This window comes from Caenorhabditis remanei, chromosome V (assembly GCF_010183535.1).
Source record: "Caenorhabditis remanei strain PX506 chromosome V, whole genome shotgun sequence".
In the NCBI taxonomy this organism is placed as follows: domain Eukaryota; kingdom Metazoa; phylum Nematoda; class Chromadorea; order Rhabditida; family Rhabditidae; genus Caenorhabditis; species Caenorhabditis remanei.
The window spans coordinates 20685389-20702664 of record NC_071332.1 but is presented as its reverse complement, the minus strand read 5'-3'; the positions used below and the strand labels follow the sequence as shown (position 1 = coordinate 20702664).

The 17276-nt window shown below is 39.1% G+C and overlaps 3 protein-coding genes across 3 annotated transcripts; 1 reads left to right on the top strand and 2 right to left on the bottom strand.

Moving 5' to 3' along the window:
• Positions 1-9406: 9406 nt before the first annotated feature.
• On the top strand, positions 9407-13789 carry GCK72_021655 (uncharacterized protein; the record flags this gene model as incomplete). Its single annotated transcript, XM_053734407.1, has 4 exons — positions 9407-9478; positions 10726-11342; positions 13396-13609; positions 13655-13789. The coding sequence occupies 4 exons, from the start codon at positions 9407-9409 to the stop codon at positions 13787-13789; spliced, it is 1038 nt and encodes a 345-aa protein (XP_053583320.1).
• A 56-nt stretch (positions 13790-13845) lies between these two features.
• GCK72_021654 (uncharacterized protein) lies at positions 13846-14082 on the bottom strand (the record flags this gene model as incomplete). The annotated part of the gene is made up of 1 exon (XM_053734406.1): positions 13846-14082. One exon carries the CDS (start codon positions 14080-14082, stop codon positions 13846-13848), a length of 237 nt encoding a protein of 78 aa, XP_053583319.1.
• Positions 14083-15752: 1670 nt separating this feature from the next.
• Positions 15753-16202, bottom strand: GCK72_021653 (uncharacterized protein; the record flags this gene model as incomplete). Its single annotated transcript, XM_053734405.1, has 2 exons — positions 15753-15984; positions 16036-16202. 2 exons carry the CDS (start codon positions 16200-16202, stop codon positions 15753-15755), a joined length of 399 nt encoding a protein of 132 aa, XP_053583318.1.
• Positions 16203-17276: the final 1074 nt, after the last annotated feature.

Sequence of the window (17276 nt, the reverse complement as noted above, 5' to 3'; positions counted from 1 at the left end):
CAAGAATGGAGACTATATGCATGGTTTGCCGGTGGATACCTGGACACCCCTCCTCCACGCTGTGACAAACCTGTTGACTTATGTTTCAATACTCATGTTCACGGAAAATGCCAAATGGCTGGATGCAACAATCTTTCGATGATTCATTGCGTCTACTGCTCAAAAAATATATGTTTCAAGGAATTTATTGTGGATTGTCATCGCTGTGTTCTCCATTGAGTATTAATAAATGTCCTCCAAGTTATTCAATTTAAAAAAATCAAAAAAATTTTCGAAAAATTTTCCACACTCTAGGTGGAGAAAAGTGGAGTTGGGACTTAAAAAAAAGTTGTTGTTTTTATTCGCATAACCGCTTCATTTTGATCATATCTTTACCGTTACCATTAAAAAAATACTGAAAAACCATCTGGGAGCCAGATATGGAGCCACAAAAAATTGAAAAAAAAATTGAAAAAAATTTTTGCGTAGCAAGGGTAACGAACCCACAGCCTTTCGACTACTAGACGCGCCCACAACCCCTACACCACCCACGGTTGGAAAACTGTAGGATATGTTTCGGTAGACATTCCGGCAGGTCGCGTGTCACGCGAAAAAGCTTAACCATAGGAAAAGTTTGACGGCTCATAACTCGGTTCACAGAAGGATTTAGCAGAATTTTATTCCAGATTCGGAATCTACGGACTCGAAAGTGTCAGGGGCCAAATTCTTGAGTCGTTTGAGAGAGGACACTTCGAGTACTTCCCTTGTTAGATTTCTTATCAAAAAGATAAGAAAAATAGAACATAGGCCAATTGACACGTCTGTCGTGGAGGATTTAGACCACTTCCTCCCCTGCAGATACCCTTAGATTTCTTATCAAAAAGATGAGAAAAATAGAACATAGGCCAATTGACACGTCTCTCTTGGAGGATTTAGACCACTTCCTCCCCTGCAGATACCCTTAGATTTCTTATCAAAAAGATGAGAAAAATAGAGCATAGGCCAATTGACACGTCTGTCGTGGAGGATTTAGACCACTTCCTCCCCTGCAGATACCCTTAGATTTCTTATCAAAAAGATGAGAAAAATAGAGCATAGGTCAATTGACACGTCTCTCGTGGAGGATTTAGACCACTTCCTCCCCTGCAGATACCCTTAGATTTCTTATCAAAAAGATGAGAAAAATAGAACATAGGCCAATTGACACGTCTCTCGTGGAGGATTTAGACCACTTCCTCCCCTGCAGATATCCGTAGGATTCTTATCAAAAAGATAAGAAAAATAGAACATAGGCCAATTGACACGTCTCTCGTGGAGGATTTAGACCACTTCCTCCCCTGCAGATACCCTTAGATTTCTTATAAAAAAGATGAGAAAAATAGAGCATAGGTCAATTGACACGTCTCTCGTGGAGGATTTAGACCACTTCCTCCCCTGCAGATATCCGTAGGATTCTTATCAAAAAGATAAGAAAAATAGAACATAGGCCAATTGACACGTCTCTCGTGGAGGATTTAGACCACTTCCTCCCCTGCAGATACCCTTAGATTTCTTATAAAAAAGATGAGAAAAATAGAACATAGGCCAATTGACACGTCTCTCGTGGAGGATTTAGACCACTTCCTCCCCTGCAGATACCCTTAGATTTCTTATAAAAAAGATGAGAAAAATAGAGCATAGGTCAATTGACACGTCTCTCGTGGAGGATTTAGACCACTTCCTCCCCTGCAGATATCCGTAGGATTCTTATCAAAAAGATAAGAAAAATAGAACATAGGCCAATTGACACGTCTCTCGTGGAGGATTTAGACCACTTCCTCCCCTGCAGATACCCTTAGATTTCTTATCAAAAAGATGAGAAAAATAGAACATAGGCCAATTGACACGTCTCTCGTGGAGGATTTAGACCACTTCCTCCCCTGCAGATATCCGTAGGATTCTTATCAAAAAGATGAGAAAAATAGAACATAGGCCAATTGACACGTCTCTCGTGGAGGATTTAGACCACTTCCTCCCCTGCAGATACCCTTAGATTTCTTATCAAAAAGATGAGAAAAATAGAACATAGGCCAATTGACACGTCTCTCGTGGAGGATTTAGACCACTTCCTCCCCTGCAGATACCCTTAGATTTCTTATCAAAAAGATGAGAAAAATAGAACATAGGCCAATTGACACGTCTCTCGTGGAGGATTTAGACCACTTCCTCCCCTGCAGATATCCGTAGGATTCTTATCAAAAAGATAAGAAAAATAGAACATAGGCCAATTGACACGTCTCTCGTGGAGGATTTAGACCACTTCCTCCCCTGCAGATACCCTTAGATTTCTTATCAAAAAGATGAGAAAAATAGAGCATAGGTCAATTGACACGTCTCTCGTGGAGGATTTAGACCACTTCCTCCCCTGCAGATATCCGTAGGATTCTTATCAAAAAGATAAGAAAAATAGAACATAGGCCAATTGACACGTCTCTCGTGGAGGATTTAGACCACTTCCTCCCCTGCAGATACCCTTAGATTTCTTATCAAAAAGATGAGAAAAATAGAACATAGGCCAATTGACACGTCTCTCGTGGAGGATTTAGACCACTTCCTCCCCTGCAGATATCCGTAGGATTCTTATCAAAAAGATAAGAAAAATAGAACATAGGCCAATTGACACGTCTCTCGTGGAGGATTTAGACCACTTCCTCCCCTGCAGATATCCGTAGGATTCTTATCAAAAGATGAGAAAAATAGAACATAGGCCAATTGACACGTCTCTCGTGGAGGATTTAGACCACTTCCTCCCCTGCAGATACCCTTAGATTTCTTATCAAAAAGATGAGAAAAATAGAACATAGGCCAATTGACACGTCTCTCGTGGAGGATTTAGACCACTTCCTCCCCTGCAGATACCCTTAGATTTCTTATCAAAAAGATGAGAAAAATAGAACATAGGCCAATTGACACGTCTCTCGTGGAGGATTTAGACCACTTCCTCCCCTGCAGATACCCTTAGATTTCTTATCAAAAAGATGAGAAAAATAGAACATAGGCCAATTGACACGTCTCTCGTGGAGGATTTAGACCACTTCCTCCCCTGCAGATACCCTTAGATTTCTTATCAAAAAGATGAGAAAAATAGAGCATAGGTCAATTGACACGTCTCTCGTGGAGGATTTAGACCACTTCCTCCCCTGCAGATATCCGTAGGATTCTTATCAAAAAGATAAGAAAAATAGAACATAGGCCAATTGACACGTCTCTCGTGGAGGATTTAGACCACTTCCTCCCCTGCAGATACCCTTAGATTTCTTATCAAAAAGATGAGAAAAATAGAACATAGGCCAATTGACACGTCTCTCGTGGAGGATTTAGACCACTTCCTCCCCTGCAGATACCCTTAGATTTCTTATCAAAAAGATGAGAAAAATAGAGCATAGGTCAATTGACACGTCTCTCGTGGAGGATTTAGACCACTTCCTCCCCTGCAGATACCCTTAGATTTCTTATCAAAAAGATGAGAAAAATAGAGCATAGGTCAATTGACACGTCTCTCGTGGAGGATTTAGACCACTTCCTCCCCTGCAGATACCCTTAGATTTCTTATCAAAAAGATGAGAAAAATAGAGCATAGGTCAATTGACACGTCTCTCGTGGAGGATTTAGACCACTTCCTCCCCTGCAGATACCCTTAGATTTCTTATCAAAAAGATGAGAAAAATAGAGCATAGGCCAATTGACACGTCTCTCGTGGAGGATTTAGACCACTTCCTCCCCTGCAGATACCCTTAGATTTCTTATCAAAAAGATGAGAAAAATAGAGCATAGGCCAATTGACACGTCTCTCGTGGAGGATTTAGACCACTTCCTCCCCTGCAGATACCCTTAGATTTCTTATCAAAAAGATGAGAAAAATAGAGCATAGGCCAATTGACACGTCTGTCGTGGAGGATTTAGACCACTTCCTCCCCTGCAGATACCCTTAGATTTCTTATCAAAAAGATGAGAAAAATAGAGCATAGGCCAATTGACACGTCTCTCGTGGAGGATTTAGACCACTTCCTCCCCTGCAGATACCCTTAGATTTCTTATCAAAAAGATGAGAAAAATAGAGCATAGGTCAATTGACACGTCTCTCGTGGAGGATTTAGACCACTTCCTCCCCTGCAGATACCCTTAGATTTCTTATCAAAAAGATGAGAAAAATAGAGCATAGGCCAATTGACACGTCTGTCGTGGAGGATTTAGACCACTTCCTCCCCTGCAGATACCCTTAGATTTCTTATCAAAAAGATGAGAAAAATAGAGCATAGGCCAATTGACACGTCTCTCGTGGAGGATTTAGACCACTTCCTCCCCTGCAGATACCCTTAGATTTCTTATCAAAAAGATGAGAAAAATAGAGCATAGGTCAATTGACACGTCTCTCGTGGAGGATTTAGACCACTTCCTCCCCTGCAGATACCCTTAGATTTCTTATCAAAAAGATGAGAAAAATAGAGCATAGGTCAATTGACACGTCTCTCGTGGAGGATTTAGACCACTTCCTCCCCTGCAGATACCCTTAGATTTCTTATCAAAAAGATGAGAAAAATAGAGCATAGGTCAATTGACACGTCTCTCGTGGAGGATTTAGACCACTTCCTCCCCTGCAGATACCCTTAGATTTCTTATCAAAAAGATGAGAAAAATAGAGCATAGGTCAATTGACACGTCTCTCGTGGAGGATTTAGACCACTTCCTCCCCTGCAGATACCCTTAGATTTCTTATCAAAAAGATGAGAAAAATAGAGCATAGGCCAATTGACACGTCTGTCGTGGAGGATTTAGACCACTTCCTCCCCTGCAGATACCCTTAGATTTCTTATCAAAAAGATGAGAAAAATAGAGCATAGGCCAATTGACACGTCTGTCGTGGAGGATTTAGACCACTTCCTCCCCTGCAGATACCCTTAGATTTCTTATCAAAAAGATGAGAAAAATAGAGCATAGGTCAATTGACACGTCTCTCGTGGAGGATTTAGACCACTTCCTCCCCTGCAGATACCCTTAGATTTCTTATCAAAAAGATGAGAAAAATAGAGCATAGGTCAATTGACACGTCTCTCGTGGAGGATTTAGACCACTTCCTCCCCTGCAGATACCCTTAGATTTCTTATCAAAAAGATGAGAAAAATAGAGCATAGGTCAATTGACACGTCTCTCGTGGAGGATTTAGACCACTTCCTCCCCTGCAGATACCCTTAGATTTCTTATCAAAAAGATGAGAAAAATAGAGCATAGGTCAATTGACACGTCTCTCGTGGAGGATTTAGACCACTTCCTCCCCTGCAGATACCCTTAGATTTCTTATCAAAAAGATGAGAAAAATAGAGCATAGGTCAATTGACACGTCTCTCGTGGAGGATTTAGACCACTTCCTCCCCTGCAGATATCCGTAGGATTCTTATCAAAAAGATAAGAAAAATAGAACATAGGCCAATTGACACGTCTCTCGTGGAGGATTTAGACCACTTCCTCCCCTGCAGATACCCTTAGATTTCTTATCAAAAAGATGAGAAAAATAGAACATAGGCCAATTGACACGTCTCTCGTGGAGGATTTAGACCACTTCCTCCCCTGCAGATACCCTTAGATTTCTTATCAAAAAGATGAGAAAAATAGAGCATAGGTCAATTGACACGTCTCTCGTGGAGGATTTAGACCACTTCCTCCCCTGCAGATACCCTTAGATTTCTTATCAAAAAGATGAGAAAAATAGAACATAGGCCAATTGACACGTCTCTCGTGGAGGATTTAGACCACTTCCTCCCCTGCAGATACCCTTAGATTTCTTATCAAAAAGATGAGAAAAATAGAGCATAGGTCAATTGACACGTCTCTCGTGGAGGATTTAGACCACTTCCTCCCCTGCAGATATCCGTAGGATTCTTATCAAAAAGATAAGAAAAATAGAACATAGGCCAATTGACACGTCTCTCGTGGAGGATTTAGACCACTTCCTCCCCTGCAGATACCCTTAGATTTCTTATCAAAAAGATGAGAAAAATAGAACATAGGCCAATTGACACGTCTCTCGTGGAGGATTTAGACCACTTCCTCCCCTGCAGATATCCGTAGGATTCTTATCAAAAAGATAAGAAAAATAGAACATAGGCCAATTGACACGTCTCTCGTGGAGGATTTAGACCACTTCCTCCCCTGCAGATACCCTTAGATTTCTTATCAAAAAGATGAGAAAAATAGAACATAGGCCAATTGACACGTCTCTCGTGGAGGATTTAGACCACTTCCTCCCCTGCAGATATCCGTAGGATTCTTATCAAAAAGATAAGAAAAATAGAACATAGGCCAATTGACACGTCTCTCGTGGAGGATTTAGACCACTTCCTCCCCTGCAGATACCCTTAGATTTCTTATAAAAAAGATGAGAAAAATAGAACATAGGCCAATTGACACGTCTGTCGTGGAGGATTTAGACCACTTCCTCCCCTGCAGATACCCTTAGATTTCTTATAAAAAAGATGAGAAAAATAGAACATAGGCCAATTGACACGTCTCTCGTGGAGGATTTAGACCACTTCCTCCCCTGCAGATACCCTTAGATTTCTTATAAAAAAGATGAGAAAAATAGAACATAGGCCAATTGACACGTCTGTCGTGGAGGATTTAGACCACTTCCTCCCCTGCAGATACCCTTAGATTTCTTATAAAAAAGATGAGAAAAATAGAACATAGGCCAATTGACACGTCTGTCGTGGAGGATTTAGACCACTTCCTCCCCTGCAGATACCCTTAGATTTCTTATAAAAAAGATGAGAAAAATAGAACATAGGCCAATTGACACGTCTCTCGTGGAGGATTTAGACCACTTCCTCCCCTGCAGATACCCTTAGATTTCTTATAAAAAAGATGAGAAAAATAGAACATAGGCCAATTGACACGTCTGTCGTGGAGGATTTAGACCACTTCCTCCCCTGCAGATACCCTTAGATTTCTTATAAAAAAGATGAGAAAAATAGAACATAGGCCAATTGACACGTCTCTCGTGGAGGATTTAGACCACTTCCTCCCCTGCAGATACCCTTAGATTTCTTATAAAAAAGATGAGAAAAATAGAACATAGGCCAATTGACACGTCTCTCGTGGAGGATTTAGACCACTTCCTCCCCTGCAGATATCCGTAGGATTCTTATCAAAAAGATAAGAAAAATAGAACATAGGCCAATTGACACGTCTCTCGTGGAGGATTTAGACCACTTCCTCCCCTGCAGATACCCTTAGATTTCTTATAAAAAAGATGAGAAAAATAGAACATAGGCCAATTGACACGTCTCTCGTGGAGGATTTAGACCACTTCCTCCCCTGCAGATATCCGTAGGATTCTTATCAAAAAGATAAGAAAAATAGAACATAGGCCAATTGACACGTCTCTCGTGGAGGATTTAGACCACTTCCTCCCCTGCAGATACCCTTAGATTTCTTATCAAAAAGATGAGAAAAATAGAACATAGGCCAATTGACACGTCTCTCGTGGAGGATTTAGACCACTTCCTCCCCTGCAGATATCCGTAGGATTCTTATCAAAAAGATAAGAAAAATAGAACATAGGCCAATTGACACGTCTCTCGTGGAGGATTTAGACCACTTCCTCCTCTGTAGATATCTTTAGATTTCTTATAAAAAAGATGAGAAAAATAGAACATAGGCCAATTGACACGTCTCTCGTGGAGGATTTAGACCACTTCCTCCCCTGCAGATATCCGTAGGATTCTTATCAAAAAGATAAGAAAAATAGAACATAGGCCAATTGACACGTCTCTCGTGGAGGATTTAGACCACTTCCTCCTCTGTAGATATCTTTAGGTTTCTTCTCCATCCCCATCTCCGAATCTACAGTAGTACGGGATCTGGGTCTATCAACCGACTCAGATCTCAAATTCTACCTTCACATTTTCAAATTATCCTCGTTAGCTTTACTCCGCTGTAATCAACTGCTGAAAGCCTTCAAGTCTAGATCTCTATCACTCTACAGACATCTTTTCAACACCTATGTTCTTCCCTTGCTTGAATATTGCTCTGTTGTTTACTCTCCTTCACCTTCTAGCGTTCTGTCTCAAAAGCTTGAAAAACTACTCAGATTATTCACTAGAAAATTTCTACAACGATGCAACATCCCTTATTCTTCTTACCTCGACCGTCTCAAAATACTCGATATTTACTCAGCCCGCCATCGCAGACTTAAATCACAATCAATCTTACTTTACAAGTTTATATGCGGCGCAGCGTATTTTCCAAATAACTTTTTCTTATTCAACAACATGAAAAAGTTCGTTTTAATGAACAAATTGGTTTTAAAGTGTTTCCTTTTTAAGTAACAAAAGGTGAAGTTGATCAAAATCTAATTACAAAATCTAGGTGAATATTCATCGAAAATTGTCATTTTTGTCAGTTTATCCACTCGATGAACATCAGATGTGAATCCACGTAACCGAAAATAATTATAAATAAAATTTGACAATACGAAACCGTGGATTTCCAATTATTCACGTGACCTTTTATCAAGAATTTACAATGTTGTTGTTTGGTACAGAATCGGTATCGATACCGATTCTGTACTTTTGAATAAACTTCGAAAATAAATGTTTTCACGTGATCTTTTATGCAGAGTACAGAATCGGTATGAATACCGAATCTGGAGGAATTTCTTGGTACAGAATCGGTATCGATACCGATTCTGTACTTTTGAACCAACTATGAAAAAAGAACAGAAAATTACGTGAGCAGATCAAATTGAAGCAAATTTGTTCTACATCATGATTTTTCACACATTTTTGAACGAAGTCTAAAACTAAGAAATGAATATGTACTAGTACAGAATTTCTCAACTTTTAAGAAAATAAATTCGTGAGCAAGAAATTTTGAAATTTCGACCGTCTTATATGATAAAAAATTATCTTTTCAGGAAGGATTGCCAGCTCCACATGAGAAGCCACTTAATTGCCTCTAATCAGGGAATCAGGGTTGGGAAATCCCGGGCCGGGCTGTCAAAAAATTCTTCCGGCCCGGCCCGGCCCGGCCCGGAAATTCTCTAAATTTCTTGTACGCTAAGGCTTTTACCGATGTTCTAAAACACAGTCGAAAAATCCACTTTTTTGCAAAAAAAATTCAAGATTTTTTCAAGATATTTAAAATTTCTACAGGAGCCGGACCGACCGGGCCGACAGGGCCGGGCTGGCCGGGTCGAGGAAAATTTTTCAGTCGGCTCGGCCCAGTCCGGCCCGGAATTTCCCAGCCCTGCCTCCAATGTTCCGTGAACTCACTATATCATACTGTAAAAGCCCGTTCACTTGTAAAGTTATTGGAGCACCGAAATCTCGACACACGCCGCATAATAAACGGGACTGATGAATTTCAAAGCATTGATCTCACGAAATTCTACATGAATTATCGTATAACCGGTGACTCTCCCGCCTTCCAAATGTCTTCACTTCTTGTTCAAATATTGAAGAAGGTACATTATTCTGAATCGAAAAAATTTTAATTTGCGACTTCAGAGCACATATCCAAGATTTCAAATTTGGAAATACACGTTCTATCCAAAGAGCTCAAAATATGCAGCGAAAAGACGACCACATCAGAGCTGTGCGGAAGTAAAATTTTTGAAAAGGGAAGAAGGAAGTGAAAAAAGCCCGGAAGAAGGAAGAAGGAAGTTGGGTCCGAACCAGAGTTGCATGGAATTCCGACTTCCGACTTCCCACTTCCGGATAAGGAATTTTGCTTCCGACTTCCGTCATTCCATAACTGTGGAATTTTCGATAAGTGCAATTCACAGAAATGCATGAAAAAATGGTTTAAAAGGACAGAAAATAGGCTTTTCTTCAGCCAAAAACTAATTTTTCACTGATTTTCGCGAATTTCATGATTTTTCTCTTGGAGTTTATGAAAGTTTGAGAAAAAATCTAATTCTGACTTCCGACTTCCGACTTCAAACTTCCGACTTCCGTGTGAAATTTTCGTCAAAAATAGTAAACATTCCTATATAAACTTGCCTTTTATCAATATGTAAAAAACACATTCACCGGGCCGACCGGGCACGGCCGGTGAAAATTCTCAAATCGACCCGTTGCAATTATGTTTTTCCCCATTTTCCTAGTGAATTTTTCTCTTTTCACTTTTGATCCTATAGGTGTTGGTTGATAAAAAGACCGCAATATTGCGTATAATACGGTGTCTGCGTACGAAAAATCGAGGTTTGGTGTCGATTTACGGGGAACTTTCAGACCTTTTTTTTAAGCTTATTTCTCATTTTATGGTGTAAAACTGCCTTTAAATGTTATTTTTCGGCTTGAATTTTTATCGGAGACCTCAAAAATATACATATCACCAAATTAATAACAAAATTCGACAGTGTTTCCGCAAAAACTCTGAAAACGTGTGAATTGAGCATTCCAATAAAATAATCCAAATATTTTCCGAGTAAAACTCTTAAAAACCAGAAGAAATTGTTAAAAGAACATTTTAAGACTAGTCTCTTGAATTTCGATTTCTATGGATTTCTATGGAAAATTCACCCATTTCGCCAAAAAAAGATATTGCTTTCAAAACATTTTTCAAAAGGTTTTGCTCGATTTCATTAATTTTAAAGCTAAAAGTTAAAATTATCACAGAATTCAGGGAAATATGTTCAGAATCGACTGAAATATCTATCGCTAAAACCAAATCTTGGGAAAAAAAAACCCTGAAATCTCATTTTTCCAGATGGATGCTCTCTTCAAAGTCGGCGAGAAGTTCGTGTGCCTCTACGAGAACACCACACCCTACCAGGCAAAAGTGACGGCGATTCGAGTGGTTCGAGGTGTTGACAACTACAATGTTCACTACATCAGCTATGGAAAACGACACGATGAATTGGTACCATTCGGAGAGGAGGAGGGAAAAATGTTCAAAGGAACACTGGAGGATTATCAGAGAAATCATAACATTCCGCCAGCGGAGGCGATGAAAAATATTATTATTGGGAATCCGCCGAAGGCAGGAGGAGCTGTAGAGAAAGCGGGACCTTCTAGCAGAAAGCCAGGGCGTCCGAAGAAGGGAAAAGAAGGAGAACAAGAATCGACGGACCCGTGTGAACCATCCACTTCCACAGAAGAACCCACACACTCAGTTTGTCTGAAAGTGGAACTGCCTCCGGGACTGCTGAAAGTGTTAGGAGAAGATCACAGTCTGTTGGGAAAAGATTTCATTCCGGAACTCCCGGTGACTCATTCGATCGATACAATCATTCGAGAGTACCTGGCGAAAATGGAGAAAGATGAGCAACGAGAACTGGCTTCGATTAAGGATGGTGACAGTGCGACGAGGGAAAAGAAGAAAGTGTTGGTGAAGAAAAGGAGCTATCAGATCACTTGTTGAATACTTCAACGCTAGTTTGAAGTGAGTGCCACCATTATTCGACGTGGAGAAGCGTGCTTTGATGGTTTTTAGACGTATCACAGCTTTTATTCGAATTTGCAGACATTTCTCCAATTTTTCTACCATTCACGATGAATCGAATCTGATCAACTACATTTTGATACAAAAATCATAAAAATCGGTTCAGTACCAGCTGAAATTCCCCTAAAATCGACTCGGCGCAATGAAAATGAAACATGTCTGGCAGTTAGAGACACCCTCCTTTTTTAACGCACTCTCTCGTTAGTTCCGACTTTCTGAACCAAATTTTAGATTAAAAAAGCGAATTTTTGAAACGATTCTTGCATTCATGTTGAACAGAATCCGATTAGCTACATTTTTATACCAAAATTATAGAAATCAGTTTCAATACCAGCTGAGAATGATAAGGACGGAAGATTTTCAGTGGGAAAATGTGATTTTCGAGATTTTTCGAAGTGTACAATGAACTTCAGACAGAAATAATAGAAACACTGAAAGACAGACAATGTTTTTGTGAAAAATACTGATTGAAAAGCTGTGAAAATCTCGAAAAATAACGAAAAAATATCATTTTCCCCCGAAAAACCTCCGGATTAGCACAATTCTGAATTAAAATTTTCAAATTTTCTACCAAAAGATAGCCCAACGGATTCTCTACAACATGAATACAATAGTGATCTCGAAAATTCAAGTTTTCCATCTGAAATAGGCTTCTGAACGACGACGAACGCCGTCACGAACTGCGAGGATCGACCAGAGAGCATAAATATCGAAAGAGGAGAGTGTCTCTAACCGCCAGACATTTCTACTTTCAGTGCCGAGTCGTTTTTCACCGATTTTCATAACTTTTTCACGATTTTTCAATGAAAATATTGATCTGAGTATTGGAGAGAAGCTTTTTAAACATTTTCTCTCATCTGAAATTCCAAAAAAATCATGAAAATCGACGGAAACTGCATCGAAACAGAGAAAAGTGGAATTGTTCAACGTTATTGCAATTTTTCATCGATTCCCATAACTTTTCACACTTTTTATTGGAATTTTCAGGCATTACTTCACATATTTCCACCATTTTCGACTAAAAATCGACGGAAAACTGCATTTTCGCTTAACAACCCCTCCATTTTCTTGTCTTGAAGGGTTTTCCCATCGATTTTCATGATTTCTTTGCAAATTTTGATGAGAAAATCTTCTTTTTAACGGTCACAACACCGTTTTCATGGAAAAATTGTGGAAAAGTAAGGAAAATTGGTGAAAATCGGTGAAAAACGACCCGCCGCTGAAAGCAAAAATGTCTGGCGGTTAGAGACACTCTCCTCTCTCGACATGCTCTCTCGTTGTGCTCGACATACAGAAGCCTATTTCAGATGGAAGATTTTAATTTTCGAAATAATTATTGTATTCATGTTGTAGAGAATCCGATGGGCTATCTTTTGATAGTAAATTTGAAAATTTTAATTCAGAATTGGAGGGGAAACGGCTTTTCTTGTGGAAAATTATATTTTTCGTTATTTTTCGAGATTTTCTCAGATTTTCAGCCAATTTTTTGTAGAAAAACACAGTCTGTTTTTCAATGTTCCTATTGTTTCTGTCTCAAATTTGTTGAAAACCAAAAAAAGCCGAAAAATCTCGAAAATCACATTTTCCCAACGAAAATCCTTCGTTCATCTTATTCTCAGCTGGTCCTGAACCGATTTTTATCATTTTTGTATAAAAATGAAGCTAATTGGATTCTTTTCAACATGAATGCAAAAATCGTTTCAAATTTCACTTTTTTCATCTGAAATCGGCTTCAGAAAGTCGTCGGATGACGAGGGGTAGCGAGAGAGAGCGTTAGAAGAGGAGGGTGTCTCTAACTGCCAGACATTTTTCATTTTCTTCGCACCTAGGGCGGTTTTCCTTTAAAACTGAACATTTTTCTCTGATTTAGAAAGATGATAACCATGGAAACGACCAAAACCACCCCATTTTCCCAAAAATATTTTATTTTTCCAGCAACTTCCTGCTCACCGAAAAGGAACGCCTTCAACACAGCGCTCTTCTGCGCCGCGAAGCGACAAAGAAGAATGTGAGATTCAAAAGTGTCCTCGACATTCCAACGGACACTGTTAGATTCTCCGAACACTACGGTATTGTTCATATGGTTCGGATGCTTACGAAACTCGATGAGCTCCTTCAGGTATCCGATTGGAACGACTATTTTATGGAGGTAATCTAGAAATTTATTAATTTTTCAATCAAATTTTTCTTCCAGAAGTTTATGGATGCAGTCCACGACTTTATGGGATTCCTCGAGGAGAACTATCTGAAATACTGGAAAGCGGAGGGTGGCTACAGGACGTTGACTGCTGAGTACTATAGACAATGGACAACGGCCGGAGATGAATAATTGTTTTATTTTGTAAAATTATATTTGAAATTCACTTTTTTACTCTTTTAATTACTCTAATTCTTCAAGAAAAACTTGACGCATTGTTTCATAGATTCAGATGTCATCCTCTGGAGATCTAGAGCCTTCAGAATCTTCTTCAATTCACAAATCGACTTTATATTACTGAGCCAGTGAGCCAAGTAGATGTGAGCATTGAAATAGGAAGCGAATCGAAGCTCGAATTTATCCATTTCTCGAGTTTCTGAATTTATGATTATCTGTGATTGACAGTAACGGATGACATCTTTCATATCGAATAGAGCAGCGGCTCTTAACAACTCGCGGAGAGTGGCAGATGACAACTCCTCACGAACTCCATGAGCAATTTAAAGGGTTTTCTCGATTAAGCTAGGATCCATTTTCCTTGTTAACCCCGCTCCACAACCCTGATCATCTGGGATGTCAGCGAAGTATGGGGAATGGAATTTTAGTTGCTGGAAATATTCATTTATAGCCTCACTAGGGGAAGGTCAGTTTGGAGATATGACATGTGACCTACCTATGCCATTGGAAAGCTTAGAAAACGGTGATTCCGAATATATGCTCAGTTTTTGCCCTGGAGGTCTGGTATTCAAAAAAAACGGGTGTGGCAAATTTGGCCTCATTTTTCTCGAATACCAGACCTCGAAGGAAAAACTGAATATATATTTGGAATCAGCGTTTTCTAAGCTTTCCAATGATATAGGTCACGACCTATAACTCCAAACTGACTCCCTTGTTCCAAAACCTGCTTAGGACAATATAAACCCTTCTTCTCATACTTGCAAAATAACGGCCCGACCCGGTCGACCCGGAGTCAAAAAATGAGCACAATTTTTTCACAACATTTTTCGAAATTTTTTAAAATTTTCATCAAAAATAGTCAAAAACCCTATGTACACTTGAGTTTTATCGATATGTAAAAACATAGTCGAAAATTCGACTTTTTCGCGAAAAAATCAAAAAAATTTCGAAAAAATTCAAATTTTCAAATTTTTGTACTGTGACCCGGGCCGACCAGGCCGTTGCAAGTATGCTTCTTCTCCCATTCACCACGTCTTCGATTGCCCAATTTTCACTCGAAATAATTGTTGAATTGGTCATCTTGAAGGAGGCACCGACTCATGACCGCCCGATGCTTCCAAGAACTCCACTCAATCTTGACGTGTCTTTTTCATTGTTCGAAAGTCTGAAAGGAATGAAAGGGGTGACTTAGTGCTGAAAAACTAGAAGAACTTATTTCGATGCGCAGACGATAAGTTTGAAGATTTGTGTCTCTCGATACACACATACACACACAAACATACAGCCGTTTTCGTTTGTTAATAATTCGTTATTTGTGAAAATATAGATTATTAAATAGCAGGGTTTTATTTCTGTAGTTGACAACTTTGTTTCAGAGTGTCACCTGAAGAGTTATCGGGCCTCCAACTCGTTCCTTTTCGAATGTGTTAGTTCGTTGGAGAAACTATAACTCTTTCGGAGAATGCTTGTGGACGAATATGCTTAACTACAAAAATATAGATCTGGGTTTGATATACAACGCCACAAACACTTGATGTGATTGGGCAATCACTGACTTGGAGACACTGTCTCGAAATTAACCATGTTGAAATGAAAGCGATAAAGTGTTTGATACAAACACATTAAATTAAAAAAAAAATTTATGTTAAAAATAGTTAATTTCTGCTGTCGAGTCGAAAAACTTACAATTCTACAAGTTGGTCACATGTGTATTTTCTCGTTTTTCAACAATTAATTTTTTATCAACAAGCAATTTCTAATAGAAATTCAGTCTTTGGAATCTGATTCAAATTCATCTGAAAAAGAAAGAAAACATACCAAAAACTGGTTTAAAAATTGTTTATTTGAAACAAATTTAAAATACTATAAAACTAAATCGTCGGTACACTATTTACAAGAAAACACAAAATCACATTAATTAGCTAGTTGATGACCCTGGAGCATTCCGGTCGTTCTCGAGTCTTTGCGCATCATCCAAATCGATCCATTGCATCAGTCTCTCCCATTCACCAAGTCCTCCATTGTTCAAATTCCTTTTGAAATCATCGTTGAATCCTGTATCTTGAACACACCGACTCATGAATGGACGCCGATTGATGTTTCCAAGCACACCCTCCAATTGCGACGTGTCTCTTTCATCATTCGAGAGTCTGAAATGAAGAAAAATGATGATTTATTGGTGAAAAACTAGAATCGCTTACTTTGATGCACAGAGAATTAGCTTGAAGACTTGTGTCTCTCGGATGAGTCCCCAGAGAAATGGAGTTGCATCACCCATAAGGTTCCCGATGTTCCAACAGGTTTTCCAGTAGTCCTCCTTGACTCTTTCCGCTCTCATTCGGTCCCTATTTTCCGTGCCACAAACCATGAATGCTTGGACGAAACGGTTGTTTCCACACGGAATCCAGATCTAACTGTTGGTGACATTTCTGAAAATAATTTATTATTTTTCAAAAAATCTTGAATTTTTGACTTACAGGCGATGAGCTTCGGCTTGAAGACGTGATTCGTCTTTTGGTGACTTCAATTCCACGTTGACAAGGGCAAACCAGACGCCTTTTTTTGTTGCTGTATTATTTCTTTTCTGAAAATAAATAATTTTAGTAGAAATAAGGAAAATAATCATAAAACTCACATGATTGGACAACGGATTTCATTTTTCGTCCGGATACACTCGCTTCCTGGAGCCGGCAAACCAGAAGCATTTGTCGTTGCATAATTATTTCTTTTCTGAAAATAAATAATTTTAGCAATTGAGTTTTTTTGATTTTTAAAATTAAACAGTGTTTTTGCACATCAAAGACACAATGAAAAAGTAGAAAATCATTGACGGAGAAAAAAAAATTGTTTTCAAATTTGATCGATTTATGGAAAACTAATAAGCGATAATGCATCTACCCACGAAGAAAAATTGTACCATTTAATGCATTTTTTTGCAAATTAATTCTATTCACGAATGCAAATAAATGCATTAATCTGCTGTTTTGTACCGTAATCACAAGCACTGAAGAATTTGTCGGCGCAAAATATCGCAAGCTGGAAATTCCATGCGCCTTTAACTTTTGTGTGGCCGCCCGTAAATCCACTTCGCTTGTAAATCCACACAAAAATCGCCCATACAAAAGTTAAAGGCGCATGGAATTTCCAGCTTGCGATATTTTGCGCCGACAAATTCTTCAGTGCTTGTGATTACGGTACAAAACAGCAGATTAATGCATTTATTTGCATTCGTGAATAGAATTAATTTGCAAAAAAATGAATTAAATGGTACAATTTTTCTTCGTGGGTAGATGCATAAGTGAAACCAGACTAAAAACGCTGAAAGAAACGCAGTGAACTGAACAACTGCCGTTTCGCGCTAAGGTTGAATAATATTTACGAAATCGAAAATGAAAAATTACCATTTTCCAGACTTGCAACGGGCCGGAATGAAAATTTCTAC